At 33.1% G+C, this 26,177-nt stretch overlaps 1 protein-coding gene and 1 pseudogene across 1 annotated transcript; both read left to right on the forward strand.

Moving 5' to 3' along the window:
• The first annotated feature begins 14,519 nt into the window (after positions 1-14,519).
• Positions 14,520-22,325, forward strand: LOC112099033 (annotated as a pseudogene).
• Positions 22,326-22,651: 326 nt separating this feature from the next.
• LOC112099037 (probable cytokinin riboside 5'-monophosphate phosphoribohydrolase LOGL10) lies at positions 22,652-23,209 on the forward strand. The gene is made up of 3 exons (XM_024186141.1): positions 22,652-22,934; positions 22,995-23,069; positions 23,154-23,209. Exons 1-3 carry the CDS (start codon positions 22,652-22,654, stop codon positions 23,207-23,209), a joined length of 414 nt encoding a protein of 137 aa, XP_024041909.1.
• The last annotated feature ends 2,968 nt before the right edge of the window (positions 23,210-26,177 follow it).

Here is a 26,177-nt window from a genome sequence, read left to right on the forward strand (position 1 = left end):
TTGCTTTTTGATTTCTTAGAACTTTCTTTAGAACTCAAGGCTTCTTTAACATCCTGCATTGTCAAGGTTTGTCTCCTATATAAGAAAATGTCGGCAATTTGTTGGATGGTGGACACATGAGCAGTTTTGATTAATCCAGCCTGAATTGTTTCTCGGATAAAATGACAATCTAATTCAATATGTTTGTTCCACTCATGAAAAACATGATTTGTTGCAATATGGAGTGCTGCTTTATTATCACAATATAAGAGAGCTGGTGAAGAAAATTTGAGACCAAAATCTACAAACAGGAATTGTAACCATTGTAATTCACAAGTAGCTTGGGCCATAGATCTATACTCTACTTCAATTATGGAACGAGAGACAACACTTTGTTTCTTGGTCTTCCAAGAGATAAGAGTATATCCAAGAAAAGTGCACAAGCCACTTGTAGATCAACGAGTATCAGGACAACTTGCCCAATTAGAGTCTACATAGGCAATCAACTGGAGGGGACTTGAAGATGCCATCAAGATGCCTTTCTATGAGTTCCTTTTAAATAACGTAAAACACGTAAGCAGACTTCAAAGTGAGGCTGTCGTAGTGCCTGTATAAATTGACTGAAAAGATTAACAATAAAAAGGATGTCCAGTCGTGTAATTGTTAAATAGAGCAGACGACCTATGAGATGACAGTAAACTGATGGATCTGGTAATAAATTTCCTTCTTTAGCATGAAGTTTAACATTTTGCTCCATTGGTATTGCAGAAGTACAACAATCTAACATTCACATATCTTCCAAGATGTTAAGAAAATATTTTCATTGATAGAAAAAGATTTCCCTTGATGATCGAGCAACTTCAATCACGAGAAAATACTTAGGTGGCCCAAGATCTTTGATACTAAAGTGATTATCAAGCATTTTCTTCAAAACTTCAATTTCAGTTGAATCATCACCTGCCACCAGAATGTCATCAACATAAATCAAGACAAAAAGAGAACTATTTATTGTTTGCTTAGAAAAAAAGGTGTGTTCCGCCTTTGATTGAGTGTGTCCTTGGGAGATTAAAAAATATCTTAATTTAGCAAACCAATTGCGACTTGCTTGTTTAAGCCCATATAATGATTTATTAAGACGACATACATATTTTCCTCTCTCTCCCTATTGACAATATCCTAGTGGTATTTACAAGTAGACCTCATCATCAAGTTCACCAAGAGGAAAAGCATTGTTGACATCAAGTTAACCAACCTTTGATAGTTGCTATGGCAAACAAACAACGAACAGTGGTCATTTTTCCCACTGGGGAAAATGTTTCATTGTAATCAATTCCCTCTATTTCTGTGAATCCTTTAGCAACTAGACTTGCTTTATATCTCTCAATGGTTCCATCTGATTGATACTTAATCTTATAAACCATTTACATCCGATAGGTTGTTTACCATGTGGTAAAGTAGTGACAGTCCAAGTGTTATTCCTCTCAAGAGCCAATATTTCTGCAGACATGACTTCCCTCCATTCTAAAGCTTTAAAAGCTTGATAAAATGTTGTAGGATCTACTTTTGAGTCAATGGATGTTAGAAAAACTTTATGCTTGTCAGACAAATGATTATAAAAAATGATATTAACTAAAGGATGAGATGTACATGTACCATGAGAAGACGTTGGAGATCGACAATCTGTTGGAATGGTAATGTTACAAATCTAATCATTTAGATATCTAGGTGGACGTCGATTACGGGTTGGTCGGCTACGCAACAAAGATGAAGAAATCTCTAGGTGAGGTTGGACATCATTATCATTATCAGTAGACAAGCATAATAATTACAGAGCACATGAAAAAATTCAATGATGACATGCAATGATGACTTTTGACATGCAATGATGATTTTTGAAATAGACATAATATTGCCACCAACACCACTAGACAACTACTACCCTCCTTCATTTATTTTCCTCCCACCAGACAACTACTACCCTCCTTCATTTGAGGTAGGTGTTGAAACATAGATTAGTCGCTATCTCTCTTCTTGTAGTAATAATGAATAAATTTTATTCACTTTTGGCAAAAGCTCATTTAACAAAATTTGACTCCGAATGGCTGAGTAGGTATCACTGAGACCCTACAAGAATTGCATTCCACGATCTTGTTGCAACAAATGTGTCACTGTCTTAGCAGCTCCACATGAACAACTTGGAATGGTTATATATGATGCCAATTCATCCCATAAAATTTTTAAATGAGTATAATAATTAGTGATGGAAAGATCTCTTTGTTTACAATCTAAAATTGTCTTTTTTACCTCATAGATTTTTGTGTTATTGGGTTAGGAAAAATGTTCTTCCAAGTCCATCCAAATTGTCTGAGCTATGTCTGAATAGATGGTGCTTGATGCAAGTTTTGGAACCATTGATCGAATAAGCCATGAGGTAACCATGTCATTGGCTCGAACCCACTATTCATGATTCGAAGAAGTTGAAGGAGGAGCTGGAATTGTCCCATCAACAAATCCCAATTTATTATTTGCCCTCAATGCCATACGCATTGACCTATACCAAGTGTTATAATTATCTCCATTGAGTGGAGGTGACACAAGAATGACTATTGGATTATCAGATTGATGTAAAGTGAATGGGTTTGAGAAAGGATCAGGAATTGAAGTATCCACATTTGATATATTACTAATGGAATCAACCATGAAGAATAAAAAAGGAAGAAGGGAGGAAATCTGCTCTGATACCATATTAAAAAGCCAAAGGAAAGGAAATGATTTTTATTCGTCATATACTGTCTATTTTACAATGATATAAATACACAAGCTATTGTAACAATTACAAGAGAAAGTCAGACGAAAATAAATAAAGGAGGATAGTAGTTGTCTGGTGGGAGGAAAATAAATGAAGGAGGGTAGTAGTTATCTAATGGGGTTGGTGGCAATTATTATGTCTATTTTAAAAATCATCATTGCATGTCAAAAGTCATCATTTCATGTCATCATTGCATTTTTGCATGTGTTCAGTAATTATGCTTGCCCGCCAATATATAATAAGCTTAAATAATTATTGTTAAGTAATCGTCATGAACAATAGTGATTGACTTAAACTTTTGAAGGTTTCCGAGAATTTATTACTAAAACGATAAAATCGATTATGCATGGATTGGTTAATGAAATAAATGGAAATTGTCATTTTTCCATCAAAATTTTTACTTATGTTCTAAAATTCAAACAGGTCTCTCAAATTATCACATGTCCATTTAATAAGTTTGGAATATTTATCACTAAACCACGTTTTGATTAACTCCGTAAGAATATTTTAAGGAATTCTTACAGAAAGACCACTAATTACGTCCTTGGAAAACTAATTAATTAGCTTTGTGCTTCAGCATAAAATAACTAACGGAAAAGTGGTTCGATAATAAACATTTCAAGACTTAAACAGACTGGTAATAGTCTAGGAAATTTGTGTCTAATTTTTAACCGTCCTTTCACTAAACCTCTAGCTTCTCAACAATTTGACTGTATTCTTGGCAAGTTGGGCATGATCGACATCCATGCTCCAACTTAAGGGGGAGTATTGGCAGGCAAGCATAATAATTACAAAGCACATGAAAAAATGCAATGATGCCATGCAATGATGACTTTTGACATGTAATTTTGATTTTTGAAATAGATATAATAATTGCCACCAACCCCATTAGAACTCTACTATCCTCCTTCATTTATTTTCTTCCCACCACACAACTACTACTCTTCTTTATTTATTTTCATTTGACTTTCTCTTTTAATTGTTATAATAGCTTGTGTATTTATATCGTTGTAAAATAGACAGTATATGGCGAATAAAAATCATTTCCTTTCCTTTGGCTTTTTAATATTATACTTGCATTCTTTGGAACAAGTCTTACCCTTGATGATGAGAATGGGAAAATATGTTATATGGTTGAAGCAACTGGACTTACGATTACACACTCGGAGACACCCAAGAAACGGAAATGGCTATCTTCAACGGATTCCAGGAATATTTTGTCGTCCAGGTCAGTTGACTTGAATCCTGATATAATGTACCTTTGTTTTTTTGGGAATATGTCGCAGTCTTACAACTATAAATGTATGGTAATATATTGTCTACTGAGAGTCAGGATTATTGATAGTACAACCTAGAGATCAGACGAGCATGGCTCAGGAATCCGCACCTGCAAGAGACGAGATCATTACCCTATTTAATAAACTCACGCTCTCAACATTTATGGTGTGAGTCCCAATTCCCACCAGTGTGTAGCCCATTGGTGATACCATATCCTCCAAGTAATTGAAAAAAAAAAAATGGAACCTTATGTGTGTGCGTGTGTATTCAAATTTCCTAATGCTGTCTGCTGATGCATGTACATGTATTTGCATATTTTATATAGGTTCTCTTGTGGGCACAGCTTCTGGAGGTTCGCTGGTTTAATGTCATGGGGAAGATAGAGACTAAAATTCTTTATCCTCAAACAAATTATAAAGCTTACCTTGTGTTAAAATTTTCTGGACCTAGAGATGGTTTCGATGGAAGAATCTTTGAGTCAAAAATATTATTTTGAGGGAAGGGAGAATGATTGTCAGAGCTGCGAGGTGAATATTCTCGAGATTCATTAGGAAGAAACTACGGATGGATGGAAATTGAGTTAGGGCAGTTTTTGAATGAGCACGAAGATCATAGGACTGTGGCTTGTCGACTATGTGATTATGATTCAGGTATTAGGAAAAGTGGGATTATCATTGAAGGCATTGAGTTCAGGCCTCAGGTTCTGGTTGAATAATTAATTATGCTGTAGTTAAAGGTAATTGATGACGTTGAAGTTAGTGAGTTTTTATCATTTTAATTAACAAGGAATAATGGTGCACATATATTGTGGAGATATATAATTTGCATCCCGTATTATGCAAAGAATGACTTATTTTTCATGGATAAGTGGTGTAATATTGTTATGGTTGGAGTTATATTACTCTAATTAATATTCTGAACACTCATTTATTTTTTATACTTAATTTTTAAAATTAAAAATCAAAATTTTACGTACTGTGATTTTCTTTTCTCTCCTTTTTTTGTGTCATGCGCATGTGGCTTTACGAAAAAATGAGTTGTATCTTATTTGTGATTTAGCAAGATAGTATCACAAAAACACCAAAATTCCACCCCCTCCCCCCCCCCCCCCCCCCAACCAAAATAAAAGTTGGCTTTGGCTAATTTCAATCACTATTTAGGAAAAAAATTAAAGAAATTCCTGGACAATGAGTTCTTGATGCGTAGCACAAATGTGACAGTGAGTTTTAAAAATGAAATTGGCAAACTAGTTTGATGCGTGCTGCAACATATTTGCATAAAGGATATTGTGATTGGAAAGAAAAAAAAAAATTGATAATTTGTTGGAGATTATGGTGGGTAAAGAATAGCGTATGGTGTTTGAAATGAGAATATGAGATGAGTGACAAGGGATAATATTGTTTCTCACTATGCTTTTGTTTTCCATCCAATTATTTAAAAGGTGGGATGATATATGTATTTCTATAATTTCTTTGAAGGGACATTTATGTAATATAATATTTTACAAAACTAGGAGCTTTCGGGGTAATTTTAGAGTGCATATAAACATTATATTAATGATGGAAAATAATGGCAAGAACATTTAAGATGGGGAAAGTTTTGATTGGTGATCAATTACGTATCCAAATTATGCAAGTATATATCATCATTATTTTACAAAAAGCGAAGACTTCATTTCCAGCTAAGCTTGATAGTTTGTAATATAATTAAAAAATTACACATTTCTTTATTTTAAATTAGGTGGAATATCCTTTTGCTTTATTTTTAAATTTTATTATTTTTTAAAAATTGTATATAAGTCAAAGTGGAAAGTTTTTTTTTTTAATTATATGAGACTATTATTCAAGAGTAAAACTCATATTACATGAGATTATAACTGATATTTACAAATCAGACTAAAACTAGTTTACATCAATTCTTATGAAGCACTGTCCAGATTTTTACTCTCTTTAATATTCGAGGGACGTCTACTCCACTCACATTTCGAAAGGGAGAAGATTGTCTTCACTCAAATTGAGGAAGAAAATTAAACTCTCATAATACATTGTGGGGGCGAATCCATGACCTCACACTTGTGAGGTTTGTATTCTAACCTAGGCTAAAGCCTAGTGGCTCCAAAGTGGAAAGTTTTGATAATAAATCATTGAGCTTTTTTACCTTCTATTTTTACAGAAGCTAGATAAGTTGCTCTCATATTGACTTTTTTCCCTTTTTTATATTTCAGATTTTTAAGTTTAAATAGTATTTAATTGTTATTATTCTATGCAGTAGTATTTTTTTAATAAAAATTGTATAAATTTTTTATTACCAAAAATCATTTGACTTGGGCAACATATTTGTAGCTTGGCAGAATAGTTAGGGCTGGCAAAATGGGTGATTAGGTCGTGTTCGTGTTGTGTCAAATTTAGGTTGACCCAAACACGACCCATTTAATAATCGTGTCAAAATATTCAGATCCAAACCTAACAAAAAAATAAATGGGTTACGCAATAACCCATTCAATATCTATATATTTAATACATGTTACACACACACACACACGCATACGCACCCACACACACACACACACACTCCAAAATATTACACATTTACGCTGTTAAAGATTTTAATTATATATATGTAAATAATACTATATATCAATATCATAAAATATACATGTGTACCAATATTTTACACACTTACAGTATTAAAGTTTTAAATCTATATAAAATTTTATAAATAAAATACTGTGTACATATATATCCTTCTAAAAAAAATAAAAAGAGATAATCATGTCTAATATTTGAGTTTTAATGACAACAACCTAGAAATTAATTTTAAAAAGAAAATATAATCATGTCATTAGTCAGGTAAATGAGTGAAAAGCTTTAACTCTAATCCGATAGGAAAAATATATGTTAACTTGGACTCGGCCCATTTAATAATCGTGTTAAAATTTGACGACCCATAACCATTTATTCGTGTCGTCTTCATGTTGGTTAATCCGATCGTGTCAAATTTTGCCAGCTCTAACTATTCTGTTGGAAAAAGTGGTTGGAGTAGTAAATTAGAATAAAAAATTGAAAATGAAACAAAAATTTTAAAAAATGACATAAAACATGTAAATTGACATTAAGTGTGAAATGAAACAAAAAACTTATAAACCACACATAGGACTACTAAATTGAAGGAAAAAGTGGTAAATTAATGTTAGAGTAGTAAATAGGAACAAGAAATTGTAAACAACAAAAACTTAGAAAAACGACACAAAACTTATAAATTGACATTAAGTGTGAAATAAAACAAAACATTTGCAAACCACTCATAGGACTAGTAAATAAATGGAAAAAGAGGTATATTAATATTGAAGTTGTAAATTTAAATAAAAAAATTGTAAATAAGACAAAAACTTACAAAAAGGACATAAAACTTGTAAATTGACATCAAGTGTGAAATAGAACAAAAAATTTATAAACCACACATAGGACTAGTAAATTGAAGGAAAAAGTGGTAAATTAATGTTGGAGTAGTAAATAGGAACAAAAAATTGTAAATAAGACAAAAACTTACAAAAATGATATAAAACTTGTAAATTGACATCAAGTATGAAATGGAACAAAAAATTTATAAACCACACATAGGACTAGTAAATTGAAGGAAAAATTGCTAAATTAATGTTGCAATGGTAAATTGGTCTTCAAAATTGTGAACAAAACAAAAATCTAGAAAAATGACATAAAACTTGTAAATTAACATTAAATGTCAAATAACACATTAATTTTATAAATCACACATTAAACTAGTAAATATAACCTGCAACTTGAGCAGAAAATGATAATTATTTGTTACTTAAGTAATAGGTTACCTATTTATTTAGAATTAGTGGTGGAGTTTTTTCATTCAAATCTAACGGTCCATATCCATTGTGGCATTGATGCCGTAATTTTAATTACGCCACCATAGAATGACAAAATAATAATAATAATAATGTAATCCTCACTATTAATAGGCATTAAATATAAGGGTACAAATTAAGGCGCCCTCAATTAAATATTAGTATAAATGTCAGTAATTCTATTTATCATTTTTAGGGCTAGTTTGGTAATAGTATAGCTTTTAAAATACTTATCGTTAGCTATGTTGTAGAAATAATCAGTTGTGAAGAGAATCAGTTAAACATTTAGTAAATTTTATTTTTAAAAGTATTGTGAGTTTTAAAAGCAGTCGTATGTGTTTGGTAAATCTTACTGTTAAATTGCTGTAAAAATATAAATGATTGAATTAGATAGAATGTTGAATAAAATTTATTTAAACATTTATAATACACACAACACACACACAAACACACAAATATTCTTTGTTGTGTACATATTATAATTGATAACTAAAATAATTATTATTAATTTCATTTCCCAGTTAATAACGATAATTTTATATTTTTATAATAGGTATGAGGATATATATGAAATTGTATTAAATATAAAAGTGATTCTCAAAATCAGATTTTGAAAAACTACTCATTTCCTGCTTTTCAAAATCTATTGTAGGATGGGTGGTTTTACCAAAAGTGATTTCTAAAAAAAGTCAAACACAAAAATTAACTTTTAACTTTTCGAAATCACTGTTGAGCCTCCCCAAGGCAATCCCAAATGGTCTTTAAGTAATTTCATACAAGGATAAAATGAATATCAATCCAAAAGTGATTAGTGTGGGATAATGAGATAAAATAAGAGAGTCCTCTTTTGTATTAAAACAAGAGTAGAGCTATTGGCACTCCTCAAAACATGTTGGATCATAAACTTGATCCAATTTAAATAAACCCAAGCCCACTTTATAGAAGTTTCTTGTGGTAGGCAAGGTTGCTGTGATTGGTGTAGTTGGTGAATTAGGTGAAGTGGAATGAGTTAGGTTGATAATAGTGTGGTGGTTGAGAATGAAGGAGTGTTTGTGATTAAATTTATTTAGCTTATGTGTGTGGTTATAATTAAGTTTTGGGTACTATAAATACCCTTGTTATTTGTGTTGTATGCATCAAGTGTAAGGAGAAGAAAGCATAAGAAGCAAAATAGCTTCTAAAAGTAATTTGTGAGAGTGTGTGAATTATTATTGTAATGTTCTTGAGTTTTCTCTAATAAAATTTGTGTTTTATTCTTCAAATTGTCCAACAAAGTGGTATTAGATCTAGTAATCGATGCTCGACATACCAATGTGGCATATCAAATCAAAGATCTCGACGAGACGAGCGCAATGCGGTAAAAATCAGCCTGATCGGAGTCTGAATATGTTTGTAATTACCGTTGGAAGTTTCTGCCTTGCAACTGAGTCGACTCACCGAGTTAAACCGTACTGTTTCAAGCCGAACCAAACTGAGTCGAACCGAACCGATCCAGAATCAAGTCAAGTCAACCGATCTAAACCGAAGTGTTGATTGTTGACCAGCGTTGATCGTTGACTGAAGTTGACCCCAGTTCCTTCCAAGGTTTTGCGACGTTCTGGATCTATTCGTGCATTTACAATTTCTAAATTCTTGCTCAATTTGTGAATTATGACAAATACTGGCATGATATCATTTTAAGTTCCACAATTGAAGGGAAGCAAGTTTGACAACTGGAGTATCAAAATAAAGGCTCTATTAGGTGCACATGATGTATGGGAAGTTATGTAAAAAGGCTTTACAATGCCAGAAAATGAAGCAACTTTAACCACGGCGTGAAAGGAGAATTTAAAAGACTTGAAGAAAAAAGAGAATAATGCAAAGTATCTTATCTTTCAATCATTAGATCAAGATGCTTTTAAAAAGATTGCTAGCACAACCTCCTCAAATGAAGCATGGGAGAAGTTAGAAATCTCTTACAAAGAAGCAGAACAAGTTTAGAAGGTTCGTCTCCAAACATTAAGAGGAGAATTTAAATCCTTACATATGAAAGTATCGTATCTATTCCATATTATTTTACTCGAGTTGTGACTGTGGCTAGTGAATTAAAAAGAAATGGTAAAGAGCTAAACGAAGTAAGATTACAAAAAAGATACTTTGTTCCGTGGATTCGAAGTTTGACCATATTGTTGTGACAATTGAAGAAACAAAAGATTTGAACAACTTCAAGGAAGGTTGCAAGCCTACGAAGAAAAAATAAAGAAGAAGCATACGATCGAAGAACAACTCATCAAAATGGAAATCAATCCAAAGAAGAGAGAAGAAAGCTCCGACAACGAGAGAAGGCATTATGTCCAAGGTAGAAGTCGAGGACGAGGTAGAGGTCGTGGTCATGGACGAGGTTGGATTTTTAGCAACAGCAACTCCAATTATAGAAAAAGAGAAAGCTCAACCAGAGGATGAGGCAGAGGTAATTCAGGATCAAGGTATGATAAATCCTAAGTACAGTGCTATAATTGGCCAAAGTTTATGCATTATACTTTAGAATGCAGAGCTCCAAGTACCAGAATTGATGAGAGAGTGAATTATGCTGAAGAGAAGAATGGTGAAAATGGTACACTTTTATTAGCACGTAATGACACAAGTGCTAGTAATCACATAAGCGGAAACAGAAGTATATTCGTGGAACTAAATGAATCTATGAATGGCAATGTTGCTTTTGGAGATAATTCAAAAGTACTAGTAAAGGGCAAAGGTAAAATTTTTTTTCGTGTAAAAGATGGTAGTCACCAATTAATTTTAAATGTTTATTATGTGCCCAGAATGAAAAGCAACATCCTCAATTTAAGTCAACTCTTGGAAAAAGGGCTATGATAGTCACTAAAAAGATTATAGTTTTTTTTTAAGAAATGATAAAGGAAACATAATTACAAGGGTGAGAATGTCGAAGAACATAATGTTTTCTTTAATATATTCAAAATGATGTTGCAAAGTGTCTCAACGCTTGTCACAAAGATCCAACTTGGATTTAGCATCTTCGATTTGGGCATCTCAACTTTGGTGGACTATAACTAATATCAAAGAATAACATGGTGAAAGAGCTACTTTCAATCAATCATCCCAATCAACTTTGTAAAGGATGTTTACTTGGCAAGCAGTTCAGAAAGAGCTTTCCAAAAGAATCAAACTTAAGAGCTCGAAGCCACTCGAGCTTATTCATACTGACGTGTGCGGTCCATTCAAGCCAAGCTCCTTTGATGAAAGTAACTACTTCCTTCTCTTCATAGATGAGTTTTCAAGAAAAATTTGGATGTTTTTTTTGAAGTAGAAGTTAGAAGTTTTTGAAGCTTTTAAGAAGTTTAAAGCTGTAATAGAAAAAGAAAGTGGATACCAGATAAAAGCCATAAGATCTTATCAAGGTGGAGAGTTCACTTCTAGAGATTTCGTAGAGTTTTAAGAAGCAAATGAAATTCAGTGCCCTTTGACATTTCCAAGATCGCCCCAACAAAATGATGTTATAGAAAGTAAGAGCAAAACCATTCTCGCCATGGCAAGAAGCATGCTCAAGAGTAAAGACTACTTAAAGAATTTTGGGCTGAAGTTGTTGCATATGTAGTCTACCAATCCAACTGAAGAAGTGTGAGGGGCAAGACGCCATAAGAAGCATGGAGTAAAAGAAAGCCGACGTCGCCCATCTAAGAGTTTTTAGAAGCATTGCCCATGTACATATACCGGACGAGAGAAAAGTCAAGCTAGTTGACAAAAGTGATAAGTTCATCTTCATTGGCTATGACAACATTTCCAAATGATACAAGCTATACAATCCAAATAATAGGAAGATCGTGATCCGTCGAGATGTAATTTTTAATGAAGAAGGAGAATGAGATTTTGGCTCTGGTGTGGATGACTTCAACATTTTTTTCTATTAAAGAAGATAATCATACACAGAAAAAACAAATAGAAGAACAACAAGATCCAATTACTCCACCTATCTCACTAGCATCAACCACATGTAAAGATTCACCACCATTTTTTTTAAATGAAAGAATTGAAGAACATACAAGAAGTCTTCAAGATCTCTACGAGGTAACTAAAAGACTTGGCAATCTCACTCTCTTTTGCCTCTTTACTGATTGTGAGCCAGTCAACTTCCAAGAAGCTGCACAAGATGAGAAGTGGAGAATTGCAATGGATGAAGAAATCAAAGTCATCGTGAAGAATGACACTTGGGAACTTACTACTCTTTCCAAAGGTCACAAGGCGATCGGTGTCAAATGGGTGTACAAGACGAAGAGAAATGCCAAAGGAGAAATTGAAAATCACAAAGCAAGGCTAGTTGCAAAAGGCTATAGTCAAAATGTTGGCATGGACTACGATGAGGTATTTGCTCCTTTAGCCCGACTTAAAACTATTAGACTTATTATTTCTTTGGTTCTTAAAAAAAATAGAAGATTTTTCAAATGGATGTGAAGCCTGCTTTCTTGAATGGATTCCTCGAAGAAGAAGTTTATATCGAAGAACCATTAGGTTATGTAGTAAAAGGACATGAAGGCAAAGTTCTGAGATTGAAGAAAGCTTTTTATGGGTTAAAGACAGCACTAAGGGCATGGAATAGCAGAATTGACAAGTATTTTTAAGAGAACAACTTCACCAAATGCCTATATGGACATGCTCTCTATGTCAAAGAAAATGATAAAGACATTTTGATTGTGTGTCTGTATGTGGATGATCTCATCTTCACTGAAAATAATCCAAGCTTATTTGAAGAGTTCAAAAGAATGATTGATTGACACTAAAAAGTGTACATTTAATAAGGATAAAATTATTAGTTTTTCACTTATTGTGTCGATTAATGCGTTCATTATTTCTAAATTATTTTAATATTCCCCAAATATATTTTATGTTAAATTAATTCGTAATTTGTTAATTTTTATCTTGTAAATATTTTTCAGGAATAAAGATGGAATTGGAATTGAAAGCGGGAACAAAGAAGAACTACTGGAAAAAAATTGAGGAGATCTAATAATAAAAAAATAAAAAAAGAACAAAAAGAACAAAAAGACAAAAGAGTAAAAGGCAACCATGTTTTGGTTGCCTGTGATGGTCAGGAGGCCATCACGCCTCCTGGCCATCACACTTCTCAACATTCATTTAATTTATAAAAAAATAAAATAATAATATAATAATAAATTAAATAAGAATAAAATGAATGAAGAGGAGGCAATTGTTGCCTATAAAAGCCGGAGTATCGAAAAGCCAGGAAGAGAGCTATTTTTTAGAGCTAAAGCCAAGACTGAAGATTTTCTATCTTTCTTTCTTTTCTTTTCTTGTTTCCATTTGTATCAATTTTCTTTGTAATATATTTCAAAAAGTTTATCAAATAAAAAGAGTGTTGTGTTTTCTTTCAATATGAGTAGCTAATTTTATTAAGCTGGGGTCAATGGTGAAGCTCAATGTTTCAAACTATTAATTATTATTATTTTCTCAAATGAGTTTTTAAGTTTATTTAATTCTTTTCTAATTATTTTTATATCATGTTAATTTATAAATCTCACTGGATTTTATGGTATTTTGACATAATGTCGACACATTAATATAGTGTGGCACATTAGGTACTTTATTCTATATTTATCCACACACATAGAATTAAATGATATAATAATTAATTGGTAAAAGTGAGGCAAAATATAAATGAGAGAGTATTAAAATTATAGTTTGAATACAGAGAGTGGATCCTAAACCTTAGCTTATTTTTAAATTGATTTCAAATAATTTCTTTTCCCCATAATTAATTTTCTTAGTTTTACTAGATTTAAAACTCCCTATGGTTCGACCTCGGTCTCACCGGATTATATTATAACTAGACACTCTTATACTTGAGAGTAATACATTTTTGAGTCGTGTCAAGTTTTTGACGCCGTTGCCGGGGAGTTTTCTAAATTTGGTATTAGTTTGTCTTTACTTTATTTTTATTTTATTTTAATATTTTTTTGTTTTGTTTTTACCATCTTTCCGTGATTTTATTTAATTCTCTTTTTGCAAAACTTCAGTTAGCACCCCTCTTCTTTTCAAACCTTAACATTATCCATAAAATTTGTGAGAAACTTCATCTTAGCCCAGAAACATTTACGAATCAGTCCCCAAATCAAATTTATTTCTTTAAATTTCTGCAATTTACTTTCCGCATTTATTTTAAATGATCGGTTCTACCGTCTGACTGTTATTTAAATTTTGTTAATTTATGTATTTTTGTTTAAATGGTCGGTTGTACCGCCTAGCATTTTAATTTCAGTTTATTTATTTTTGTGCATTAATTTATTTAATTTTATGTTTTATTATATGGCTGGTTTTAAAATACTGCCTAAACTGTTTCTTTTAATGGCTGGTTTCACCGCCTAATTTATTTATTTATTTTTCAGTTTGTTTATTTTTATTTCGCATTTTTTGCTTATTTAATTTCCAGTTTATTTGTATTTTTGCAATTTTCATTTAGCGTTTTTGCATCATTAGTTTAGCACACATCATTAGCATTGCATGCGTCATTGGTCTCGTACAAATAGTGGTAGATTAATTAGAAAATCACCTTCACCACCCTTAAATATGGCTGACATAGGAGCTGAAAATTTTTCGGAGCACGAAAATAACCAAGCCTTGCAAAATCTTCATGAACAACCTAGGACCCTTAGAGACTTCATGCATCCTACTAGAACAGGGTCACCATCATGCATATTTTTCCCTCCTGATGCATCACGTTTTAATTTCAAACCTGGTATCATTCAACTTCTTCCTACTTTTCATGGTTTTGAGTATGAAAATCCATATTTGCATTTAAGGGAATTTGAGGAAGTCTGTAACACATGTACTGATCAAAATTGTAGCATGAATATAATCAGGCTTAAGTTTTTTCCTTTCTCACTAAAGGATAAAGCTAAAACTTGGCTACAAAATCTTAGGTCAGAATCCATCCGAACTTGGGATGAAATGCAAGCACAATTTTTGAAAAAATTCTTCCCACCCCACAGAACAAATTCTTTAAAAAGACAAATCACCACTTTCACTCAAAAACCAGGAGAAACTCTCTACCAATGTTGGGATAGGTTTAAAGAACTACTTAACATTTGCCCACATCACGGTTTTGAAACATGGAGATTAGTGTCTTATTTCTACGAGGGATTAACATCCCAAAGTAGACAAGTCGTTGAAATGATGTGTAATGGTGAGTTAAGGGATAAAAGTCCTGAAGATGCATTAGACTATCTTGACTATATAGCAGAGAATGCACAACACTGGGATACAGTTGGGTCTTATGAGTCATCAAGTAAACCTCAGTCATCTCCATCTGGTGGAGGCATGCATAACCTTAGGGAAGACCATGATTTTCAAGCCAAATTTGCATCATTAGCTAGAAAAGTCGAAGCATTAGAGTCGAAAAAGAATGATCATGTAAAGTCTGTTCAAAATATTTCATGTCATGTTTACGATTCCACTAACCATTCTACGTAGGACTGTCCAACTTTACCAGCTCTGAGAGAAAGTCTACATGAACAAGTAAATGTCGTTGACAATTTTAAAGGCCAAATCCAAATCCATACTCCCAAACTTACAACTCTGGTTGGAGAAACCATCCAAATTTCAGTTGGAGAAATGACAATCATGCACAACCCTCACAACCAGTTCCTCCACGTCAAAATTTTCAAAATTCCCAGAGTTACCCACCATATGTCCCACCACCAAGAAAAGCTCTAGAAGACACATTGCATTCATTTATTAAAAAACAAGAGTTGATCAATAAGCAAATGATGCAAACCTTAACCAATTTGACAGAAACTATCTCCAAACTTACATCTGCTCTAACCATACATGGTAAAGGAAAGTTTCCTGCTCAACCTGAACCAAACCCCAAGAGTCAACAACATCCTCAAATGGGAAATTCAAGAAACCAAAATATGAGTCAAGTCAAATCGGTTATAACCCTTCGTGGTGGTAAAGTGGTCGAAAAACACATTGTGGACCCTCGTGAAACTAGTAAAGATTCAATTTCAGAAAATAGGAAAGAGTCTGTTGAATCTTTAACCCATGAAGAAATAACCAACTTTCCTCATTCACCCCCATTTCCTCAAGCACTGATAAAGCCAAAGAAATCAAACCACAATCCAGAAATTTATGAAGTTTTTAAACAAGTAAAAGTTAACATTCCTCTGCTGGATGTCATTAAACAGGTGTCTTCTTATGCTAAATTTTTGAAAGATCTGTGCACGGTGAAAAGGAAACATAAGGTGCAAAAGAGAGATTTTCTAGCAGAACAGGTAAGTTTTATTCTCTCAACCAATAGTGCTTTGAAATACAAGGATCCTGGTTGTCCAACTATTTCTTGCACTATTGGGGATCATAAAATTGGACATGCTTTACTTGATCTTGGTGCCAGTGTTAATTTGTTTCCTTACTCAGTGTACCAGCAACTCAATCTCGGTAAGTTTAAACCAACTTATACCACTCTTTTACTTGCTGATAGATCGATTAAGGTTCCAAAAGGAATAATTGAAGATGTATTAGTCCAGGTCGATAAATTCATATATCCTATAGATTTTATTGTTTTGGAAACGAAACCAATTGCTAATGAATGCAAACAAATTCCTGTTATATTGGGTCGACCATTTTTAGCTACTACTAATGCTTTGATAAATTGCAGGAATGGATTAATGAGTTTATCTTTCAGCAACATGACACTGGAACTCAATGTGTTCAACATGTGTAAACAACCTCACCACCAAGAAGATGATGATAATGAGAATGAGGAAATTGATCTCATCGAGCCAATCATTGAGGAACACATTCAAGATGAGAATTTTACAAACTCTGCGGAAATTTATTTTGCTGGTTCTGTTGAATCAAGTAAGGAATTAGATTTTGATACTGCTAACATATGCCCTACACTTGATTCTATGCAGGTACCTATAGGTGACGATGACCAATCGAACTTTGAAGATACGGTACAACCTGAAGAAGCAAACGAAGGGGAAGCACCAGAGCTCGAATTAAAGCCCTTACCAGAAGAATTGAAGTATGCCTGTCTTGGAGAGCAGCAGACATATCCAATGGTAATTTCTTCCCAGCTCACGCATGATCAAGAAGGTAAGTTGTTATCTATACTAAAAAGGCAAAAAACTGCATTTGGTTGGACCTTAAAAGACATAAAAGGCATTAATCCTTTAATTTGCACACACCGAATACACTTAGAGGAAAATGCCAAAACAACCCGTCAACCACAAAGAAGACTAAACCATCATATAAAAGAAGTGGTAAAGAATGAGGTCCTTAAACTACTAGATGTAGGAATTATCTACCCTATCTCTAATAGTAAATGGGTAAGTCCAACTCAAGTAGTACTAAAGAAATCTGGAATAACTGTTGCAAAAATGAAAAAGGTGAACCAATCCCAACACGAATTCCATCTAGTTGGCGCATGTGCATTGATTACAGAAAATTAAATGATGCCACTAGAAAAGATCATTTTCCCCTTCCATTTCTAAACCAAATTCTCAAAAGAGTAGCTGGACATCCCTACTACTGCTTTCTTGATGGCTACTCTGGCTATTATCAAATCCCTATAGCCTTAGAAGACCAGGAAAAGACCACATTCACATGCCCATTTGGATCATTTGCATTTAGGAGAATGCCCTTTTGACTTTGTAATGCTCCTGCAACATTTCAAAGGTGCATGCTAAGCATTTTTAGTGACATAGTTGAAAATTGTCTAGAGGTTTTTATGGATGATTTAACTGTATTTGGTAATTCTTTTAATACATGTCTTGATAATCTAGAAAACGTTTTAGAAAGGTACAAAGAAAAAGGACTAGTTTTAAATTGGGAAAAATGCCATTTCATGACCACTTCTGGAATTGTCTTGGGCCATGTTGTGTCTTCAAAAGGAATCGAAGTTGATAAAGCTAAAGTTGAAGTCATTTCAAAATTACCATCACCAAAAACAATTAGAGAAGTCCGTTCTTTTTTAGGACATGCAAGATTTTATAGGAGGTTTATAAAAGACTTTAGTGCCTTATCTAGACCAATTTGTAACCTCCTAATAAAATACACACAATTTGAATGGACTAAAGATTGTCAACAAGCTTTTGAAAAATAACTACTCTTTTGACATCAGCCCCAATAATGCAACCCCCTGATTGGTCTTTGCCTTTTGAGCTAATGTGTGATGCTAGTGATTAAGCCGTTGGCGCTGTTCTGGGTCAAAGAAAGGAAGGTAAGCCCTTTGTCATCTATTATGCAAGTAGAACTTTAAATAGTGCTCAAATGAATTACACTACAACTGAGAAAGAACTACTTGCTGTAATATTTGCATTTGATAAATTTCATTCGTATTTAATTGGTTCATCTACTGTTGTTTATTCTGATCATGCTGCTGTGAGATATTTAATGTCAAAACAGGATGCCAAACCAAGGTTGATACGATGGATTTTGCTACTTCAAGAATTTAATTTGACAATCAAGGACAAAAAAAGGCGCTGAAAATGTTGTTGCAAATCACCTTTCAAGACATACAAATGAGTCTTCAATTGAAACAACACTCATCAATGATTCTTTCCCTGATGAATTTTTGTCTTCTATAAACAAAATTCATTGGTATGCTAATATTGTTAATTATCTTGCAACAGGTGAAATGCCATGTGACTGGAGTTCCCAAGACAAGAAGAAATTCTTAACAGAAGTGAAAAGCTTTTATTGGGATGAACCATACTTATTCAAGTACTGCTCCGATCAAATTTTTCGAAGATGCATACCAGATGACGAGGTAAGTAGGGTCATTCAATTTTGTCATTCTGAAGCATGTGGTGGCCATTTTTCTTCAAAAAAGACAGTTGCAAAAATATTGCAGTGTGAATTTTATTGGCCTACATTATTTAAAAATTCACATGCATTCTGTAAAATGTGTAAGAATTGTCAAATGGTATGGTCTATTTCAAAGCGAAACATGATGCCTTTAAACCCCATCCTTGTCATTGAAATATTTGATTGTTGGGGAATTGATTTTATGGGCCCTTTTCCATCATCATTTGGATTTGTATACATTTTGGTTGCGGTTGATTATGTTTCAAAATGGATCGAGGCGATTCCTTGTCGGCACAATGATCACAAGATTGTGATCCGTTTTTTAAAAGAAAATATTTTGAGTAGATTTGGAATACCTCGAGCCATTTTCAGTGATGGAGGTAAGCATTTTTGTAATAAGCCATTTGAGTCTTTAATGAAGAAATATGGAATTACACATAAGGTTGCTGTTGTGCAAATTTTATTGAACTCGCAAGTGCACGAATCTATTGTAGAATAGATTAATGGAGACGAGTGTCGATCCCATGAGGAGGTAGATTTTAATTATATGTAGAATTAATTTTGTATGAGGGTGGTTGGATTTGTGGTGAAAGTGACTTAAATTATCTTAAAATTAGAATTGAAATGACGAGAATAAATTGAAGTGAAAATCTATTAAATTGACGTACTTGGGTATCTGGATCCGTATCAACATGCACCATGGGCTTAATATTCCTTATTAATACCAATTAAATCATGAGGGGGGAATCCACACCTCATGAACCACACTCTAATCAATATGGTGCTAAGGGCTTATCGTGCCAAATAATAATAACCTTGTACTAGGGAGCCGGTGTAACCAAAGCGGTATCTAGACAAGATTATTATTATTTATCGACGAAAAGTCAAATCATCCACAAAAATTAGAGGGGAAAAGAAAATAAATTTACCAAATAAATCCCATGACACATGTTGAGACTTCACATTCAACCCAAGCTTGAAAGAAAATTAGGTACTCATAATTGAACTAGGGGCAAAATGGAAATTTATTAAAATAAATAGAAAATACAAGATGGAGAAGGAATTACAGAAAATGGATCCCAAAAATGGATTCAGAGCTATCAAATTAGGGGGGGAGGCCCCCTTTTTATAGATACATGGAGTAAATCATAGCCATCGGATTAAAAACAGTTTGGACGCTCATGATTGGGCCACGTCATCAATCAACAGTACGCGGTTTGACCACATGGATGTACAGTAACACGGTTTGACCCGGGTTGAACAATGACGCGGTTTGGTTGAAAATAATCTTGTGTGATGCATGTACCGTACGCGAGATTTTTGGTTTACTGATATGCTACCACGTCACCATCAACAGTACATAAGAATTTTAGTCCAACAGGATCGTGACACCTCATCAGTCAATGCCACATCATCGGTCAATGCCACGTCATCGATCCGTCTATGTGAACAGTGTCGTGAACAGTAACGTAGACAGTACCATACACGTGAATAGTGCCGTACATGTGAACAGTGCCATTTTTCCTTTTATGCTCCTCCTAAAGTTTTCGACCGTTCTGAGTTCAAAATTGATGTCCGTTTTGCCGTCTGATCTCTCGTTCATTGTAAAATGACTATGATGCCCTAAAATACATAAAATACTTAATTAAAATAAAACACACGGAATTAAATCAAAAGAAGGTTAAATACATAAAAGTAAAGGTGTTAGTAAAACTTGAAGTGTAAAATGACGATTTTCTCCTTTATAAATATACATTTTCTAACACTCAACAGTTGCTACCCCTTATCACCCTCAAACAAGTGGTCAAGTTGAATTAGCACATAGGGAGATAAAACAAATTTTAGAAAAAACAGTTAATCAAAACCATAAAGATTGGTCTCTTTGACTAATTGATGCACTTTGGGCATATCGTACTGCTTTTAAAACATCTTTAGGAATGTCACCCTATCGGCTTGTTTATGGAAAATATTGCTACTTACCAGTAGAACTTGAACATAAATCATTTTGGGCCATTAAAGCTTTTAATTCAAATTTTGATGATGCTGGCAATGTGCGTAAATTGCAAATAAATGAACTTGAGGAATTAAGGAATGATGCATATGAGAATTCCATAATTATTAAGGCAAGAACCAAATTTTTTCATGACAAAAGAATTTTTCGGAAAACATTTGAAATTGGTCAAAAAGTGTTGCTTTATAATTCTCATCTTCATTTATTTCCAGGGAAGTTAAAGTCAAAGTGGAATGGTCCATTTGTTGTAAAAAATGTGTATCCATATGGAACCGTAGAAATTGAGAATCCAAAGGATGGTGTCACATTTAAAATTAATGGCCAAAGATTGAAAATATGTCTGGAATACCAACCACATAAAGCAGATACCGAAATCAATTTGAGTGACCCACCAAAATTTTGATTAAGCCTTTTCATTTTAATGTTTTGTGAATTTGATTTACTGTTACTTTATCGTTTGAATTATTTGATTTTTTTTCTTTCTTTTTTCTTTTCCCTATGTCTTGAATGGAGTGCATTGTATTGTTTTAATTGTGTGTTGTTTGACAATTGTGATTTAGCTCACCAAATTTTTATATTTGTCATGAGTACCTCCATGAGAAATTTCCTTTTCGATCATCTTAAAACGCTTTTTCATGTAAAATTTCACCTGAGGAAATTGCTCCGATTTTATAAATTACATCCCATTTGGGATCTGCAACCACCAGAGTTAGTATCTCACGTGAAAGATCTAGAAAGACAACTCAAGAAAATAGAGGATGGTATTTATAATCTGCAATTGGAACTGGATTCAATAAAAGGACGAAGGTGAGTTATATTCCTTGTGTGTGTGTTTTTTTTTTTGTTGTTCTTTTTCACTTTTGATTTGATTTTGCAGATTTGATTCATTTTTTTTTTTATTCACTCTCCCGTATAAATGGCGGATAACGGTACTCCGTGACTTTTTAAGTCGGTATTCTCAGTTTCCCACAATAACTGAAACCTCAATGTCAAGCATGGAAGAAATACAACAAAATTTGCATAAACATTTTCCTTCTCTCCCTCAAAATGCTCTTACGAATATTTACAAAGCTCGTTGTGAACGACTGCGTTTGTTAATGATCAATGGGATTGCTGCTGACATTCGCTGGTTAATTGAAGCAAATGTCCGATTGGCAGGTGTGTTTTTTGATCCATTCATTTCCTACATGCCTGGTTTTGGTAAAAGTACATTTGCTAAGAAAAGAAGGGTTAAGTGACTTGGCTCTGAATGTTCTCACTGTGTAAGACTTGCTTGCAAAAATCCACGTTGTAAAGCTTTAGGAATGGTTTCTGTAAATCCTGAAGATAAAATCAAATTCGTTAAGGATGGCATGAGTAAAGAATCGTTGGATGATATCTTACGATCTCTTGAGACGCATCCGAGCGGATATGTTCAACGTGAAATTCAAAATTTGTGGAAGCTGTTCCAAAAGGAAAGTGCACAGTTTAGTCTTGGGAATCTAACTCTAAAAGACCCTGTTTGCCAGTTTATAAGAAAACTAGATGGGAAGCCTATCCTCGACCCATAGAGGGCGTTCCAGCCGTTACTGGACGTAAAACCAGAGGAAGATGTGAGCCACAATCACAACTACCAGTAAATATCCTTTTATTTTACTGTTATTTTATCTTTTGCATTATTATTATTATTGTATTTTTTCTCTTTATTTTATCTAATTACTGTTTGCTTTTTCTTTTCACTGTTTGCCTTTGAATTATTAAGCTAAAAGCTTCACGTGTCATTTGACAAACACACCACCCCATTTACATATGTATATCATTATGTCCGTCACCAAGATCCTTAAATAGAAACTTCTTTTCAAGCACTCACAAATTATTTCTTTTTAGAATTGTTCTAATGGCAGCAACTTCAAGCAGTCAACTTAAAAACATTTGTGTGCTTTTTGGATTTCGCTATGGAAAGTATAAGGAGTTCGTTCAGGCAGCTGTAGATCTTGGTCGCGCTATAGCAAAGAGGAAACTACATCTTGTATATGGAGGAGGTGACCGAGGGTTATCAAAGCTTGTCTCTGAAGCTGCTTTCGTTCGAGGAAGCCAAGTGCTAGGCATCATTCCAAAAGCCATAAAACCTTTAGGATGTCTATCATACCCACCAACTGGAGAAGAGTTAGTTGTCTTAGGTATACAAGAAAGAATATCTGAAATGTTGAATCATGCTGACGCTTTTATTTTCTTGCCAGGAGACCTTGCAACTTTGGAGGCACTAATTACATTTGTTTCTTGGGCTCATTTGAATATCCATAAAAAACCCATCGGTTTGTTAAATGTTAATAACTTTTATGATGGCTTAATAACATTTCTTAATTATGCAATAAAAAATTATTTCATTCCATTCTCAGCGAAAAAACTCTTCAGTTGTGCTCCTACTGCTAATGAGTTACTTGATCGTTTGTAAGCTTACAAACCAGAGCCAGATCCCATGACTTTGGCGTTGGATTAGGCAACTGATGACGATGGCAGTAACTCTCGTAAAAAGTGTAAATTAGATTTAACTCTCCGTCTGTAAATATTTCCAGCAGTGGCCAGGTGATATCTTCTAAACTCTATTCCTTTCTTTAGACATTGAGGACAATGTCTCCTTCAGGTTGGGGGGAGGGAATAGTTAATAATTGTGGAATGTCTTAGTCCTAGTGATATTTTTACTAATTTTTGTTGTAAAGACTAACTTTGGATAAAAATTTGAGTCGAAGATGGCAGAATATAGAATGTAGTGCCTCTAGAAACGCATCTTCTTAATTTTTGTGTTTTCTTCCAAAAAAAAAAATGTTTCTAACTTTTTGTTTTCGGTCTTTTTCTCTTTTTCTCTTAATCATCTCCCTTAAGTTTCTGCAATTAGTCCCAATTTTTTAGTGTTTTCTTAAAAAAAAAATTATTTTCTTTTTCAGTGTGATCTTTTAACATTGGATAACATGATGATTTTTAAATTTTGGTATTCGTATTATCTTCGGCCTTGAGTTATGTTACACTATGTTTTTCCCTTTGCATGTTGAAACGTAAATTGAGAAATTGAATGAGTTAAATTGATTAAGCCATTTGAAGGAATGTACATGTTATGAAAAGACCAAGCGAGTTTTTGAGCCTATTATCCTTGGAGAGTAACATTGTTTGCCTATACAGCTTCACAATTTATTGTACAAGATCTCAATATTTTCTAAAAAAAAAAAAAAAGTTTGTACAGCCGCATCTAAAAGTCCATTGAACTAGTGGATATGAAAGATTATATAGAACCCTAAAAGATGACAAAAGGCCATTTTTGATCCGTTTGAGCCTTTCTAGCCAACCCTATTATAAAGAATTCATAGTTAACCCCTTTGAGCCTTTGAAAAAAAAAAACTTTTTCTTTGGTAACCTATTATATTTTCCTACTCCAATGAGGAGTATCACCTTATGTTTTATGTTTTCCATCACCCAATTATGTTTAAAAATATGGATGATATGTATTCCTAATAATGGTGCTATATATATAAAAAAAAAAGAGAGAGAGAGAGAAGAAAGATGATATGTATCTATCAATTAATTAAAAAAAAGAGAAAAAAAATCCAAGTAAAAAAAAACACCTTATAATCTCCAAAAAGTCCCCTATTTTTCAAACATATATTTTTGTTTTCCCTATTACCTTTTTTGTTAGCCATGACCCTAGCCTACGTTACGTCCTAATAAAAGTCCTTCTCGATTTTTGGGAACTATAGTCTGAAGTAAAAGCTGGTAATATGGACTAAAAGATGTGGTGATGCATAAAAATAAAATAAAATTTTGCTAGTAATTCATTGGACTTGAGATCATTTTATTTCTAAGCTGTGGGCATTATTCTTTTATCTTGGTGAGAGCGTGTGATATTGTTTTATTATTCTCTCAAATTTACCATTTTTTTTAGAGTGACAAATTAATTTGGGGGTATATCTTCTTTTGAGAGAGTCACTCTTAATCGTGAGATTTTGGGGTTTGATGTATCATTCTTAAAAGTGGCTTGATTAATGTAGCTCTGATGATTGATCATTTTACAGGATTTTCCTGAATTGTTTTGTGCGGGTGTGATTTTCTTTAGGCTGAAGATAATGCTTATACTTTTATTTGATTGTTGTCATTAATCTGATGAAGGAAGTAAACACAAGTTTTCAAAAAAAAAAAAGATTTTCAATTTGGTTTTGAAATTTCTCTAAATTTTATCGCTTAAATTGCTAGGGCCTAGCAATAAGCTGGTTGGGGGGGTGTGATTGACACTAAAAAGTGTACATTTAATAATGATAAAATTATTAGTTTTTCACTTATTGTGTCGATTAATGCGTTCATTATTTCTAAATTATTTTAATACTCCCCAAATATATTTTATGTTAAATTAATTCGTAATTTTTTAATTTTTATCTTGTAAATATTTTTCAGGAATAAAGATGGAATTGGAATTGAAAGCGGGAACAAAGAAGAACTACTGGAACAAAATTGAGGAGATCTAATAATAAAAAAATAAAAAATAAATAAAAAATAAAAACAAAAACAAAAAAACAAAAAAAGAACAAAAAGACAAAAGAGTAAAAGGCAACCATGTTTTGGTTGCCTGTGATGGTCAGGAGTCCATCACGCCTCCTGGCCATCACACTTCTCAACATTCATTTAATTTATAAAAAAATATAATAATAAATTAAATAAGAATAAAATGAATGAAGAGGAGGCAATTGTTGCCTATAAAGGCCGGAGTATCGAGAAGCCAGGGAGAGAGCTATTTTTGAGAGCTGAAGCCGAGACTGAAGATTTTCTATCTTTTTTTCTTTTCTTGTTTCCGTTTGTATCAATTTTCTTTGTAATATATTTCAAAAAGTTTATCAAATAAAAAGAGTGTTGTGTTTTCTTTCAATATGAGTAGCTAATTTTATTAAGCCGAGGTGAATGGTGAAGCTCAATGTTTCAAACTATTAATTATTATTATTTTCTCAAATAAGTTTTTAAGTTTATTTAATTCTTTTCTAATTATTTTTATATCATGTTAATTTATAAATCTCACTGGATTTTATGGTATTTTGACATAATGTCGACACATTAATATAGTGTGGCACATTAGGTACTTTATTCTATATTTATCCACACACATAGAATTAAATGATATAATGATTAATTGGTAAAAGTGAGGCAAAATATAAATGAGAGAGTATTAAAATTATAGTTTGAATATAGAGAGTGGATCCTAAACCTTAGCTTATTTTTAAATTGATTTCAAATAATTTCTTTTCCCCACAATTAATTTTCTCAATTTTACTAGATTTAAAACTCCATGTGGTTCGACCCCGGTCTCACCGGGTTATATTATAACTAGACACTCTTATACTTGAGAGTAATACACTTTTGAGTCGTGTCAATGATGATTAAAAAGT

Source organism: Citrus clementina, unplaced genomic scaffold (assembly GCF_000493195.1).
Source record: "Citrus clementina cultivar Clemenules unplaced genomic scaffold, Citrus_clementina_v1.0 scaffold_9, whole genome shotgun sequence".
Taxonomy (NCBI): domain Eukaryota; kingdom Viridiplantae; phylum Streptophyta; class Magnoliopsida; order Sapindales; family Rutaceae; genus Citrus; species Citrus x clementina.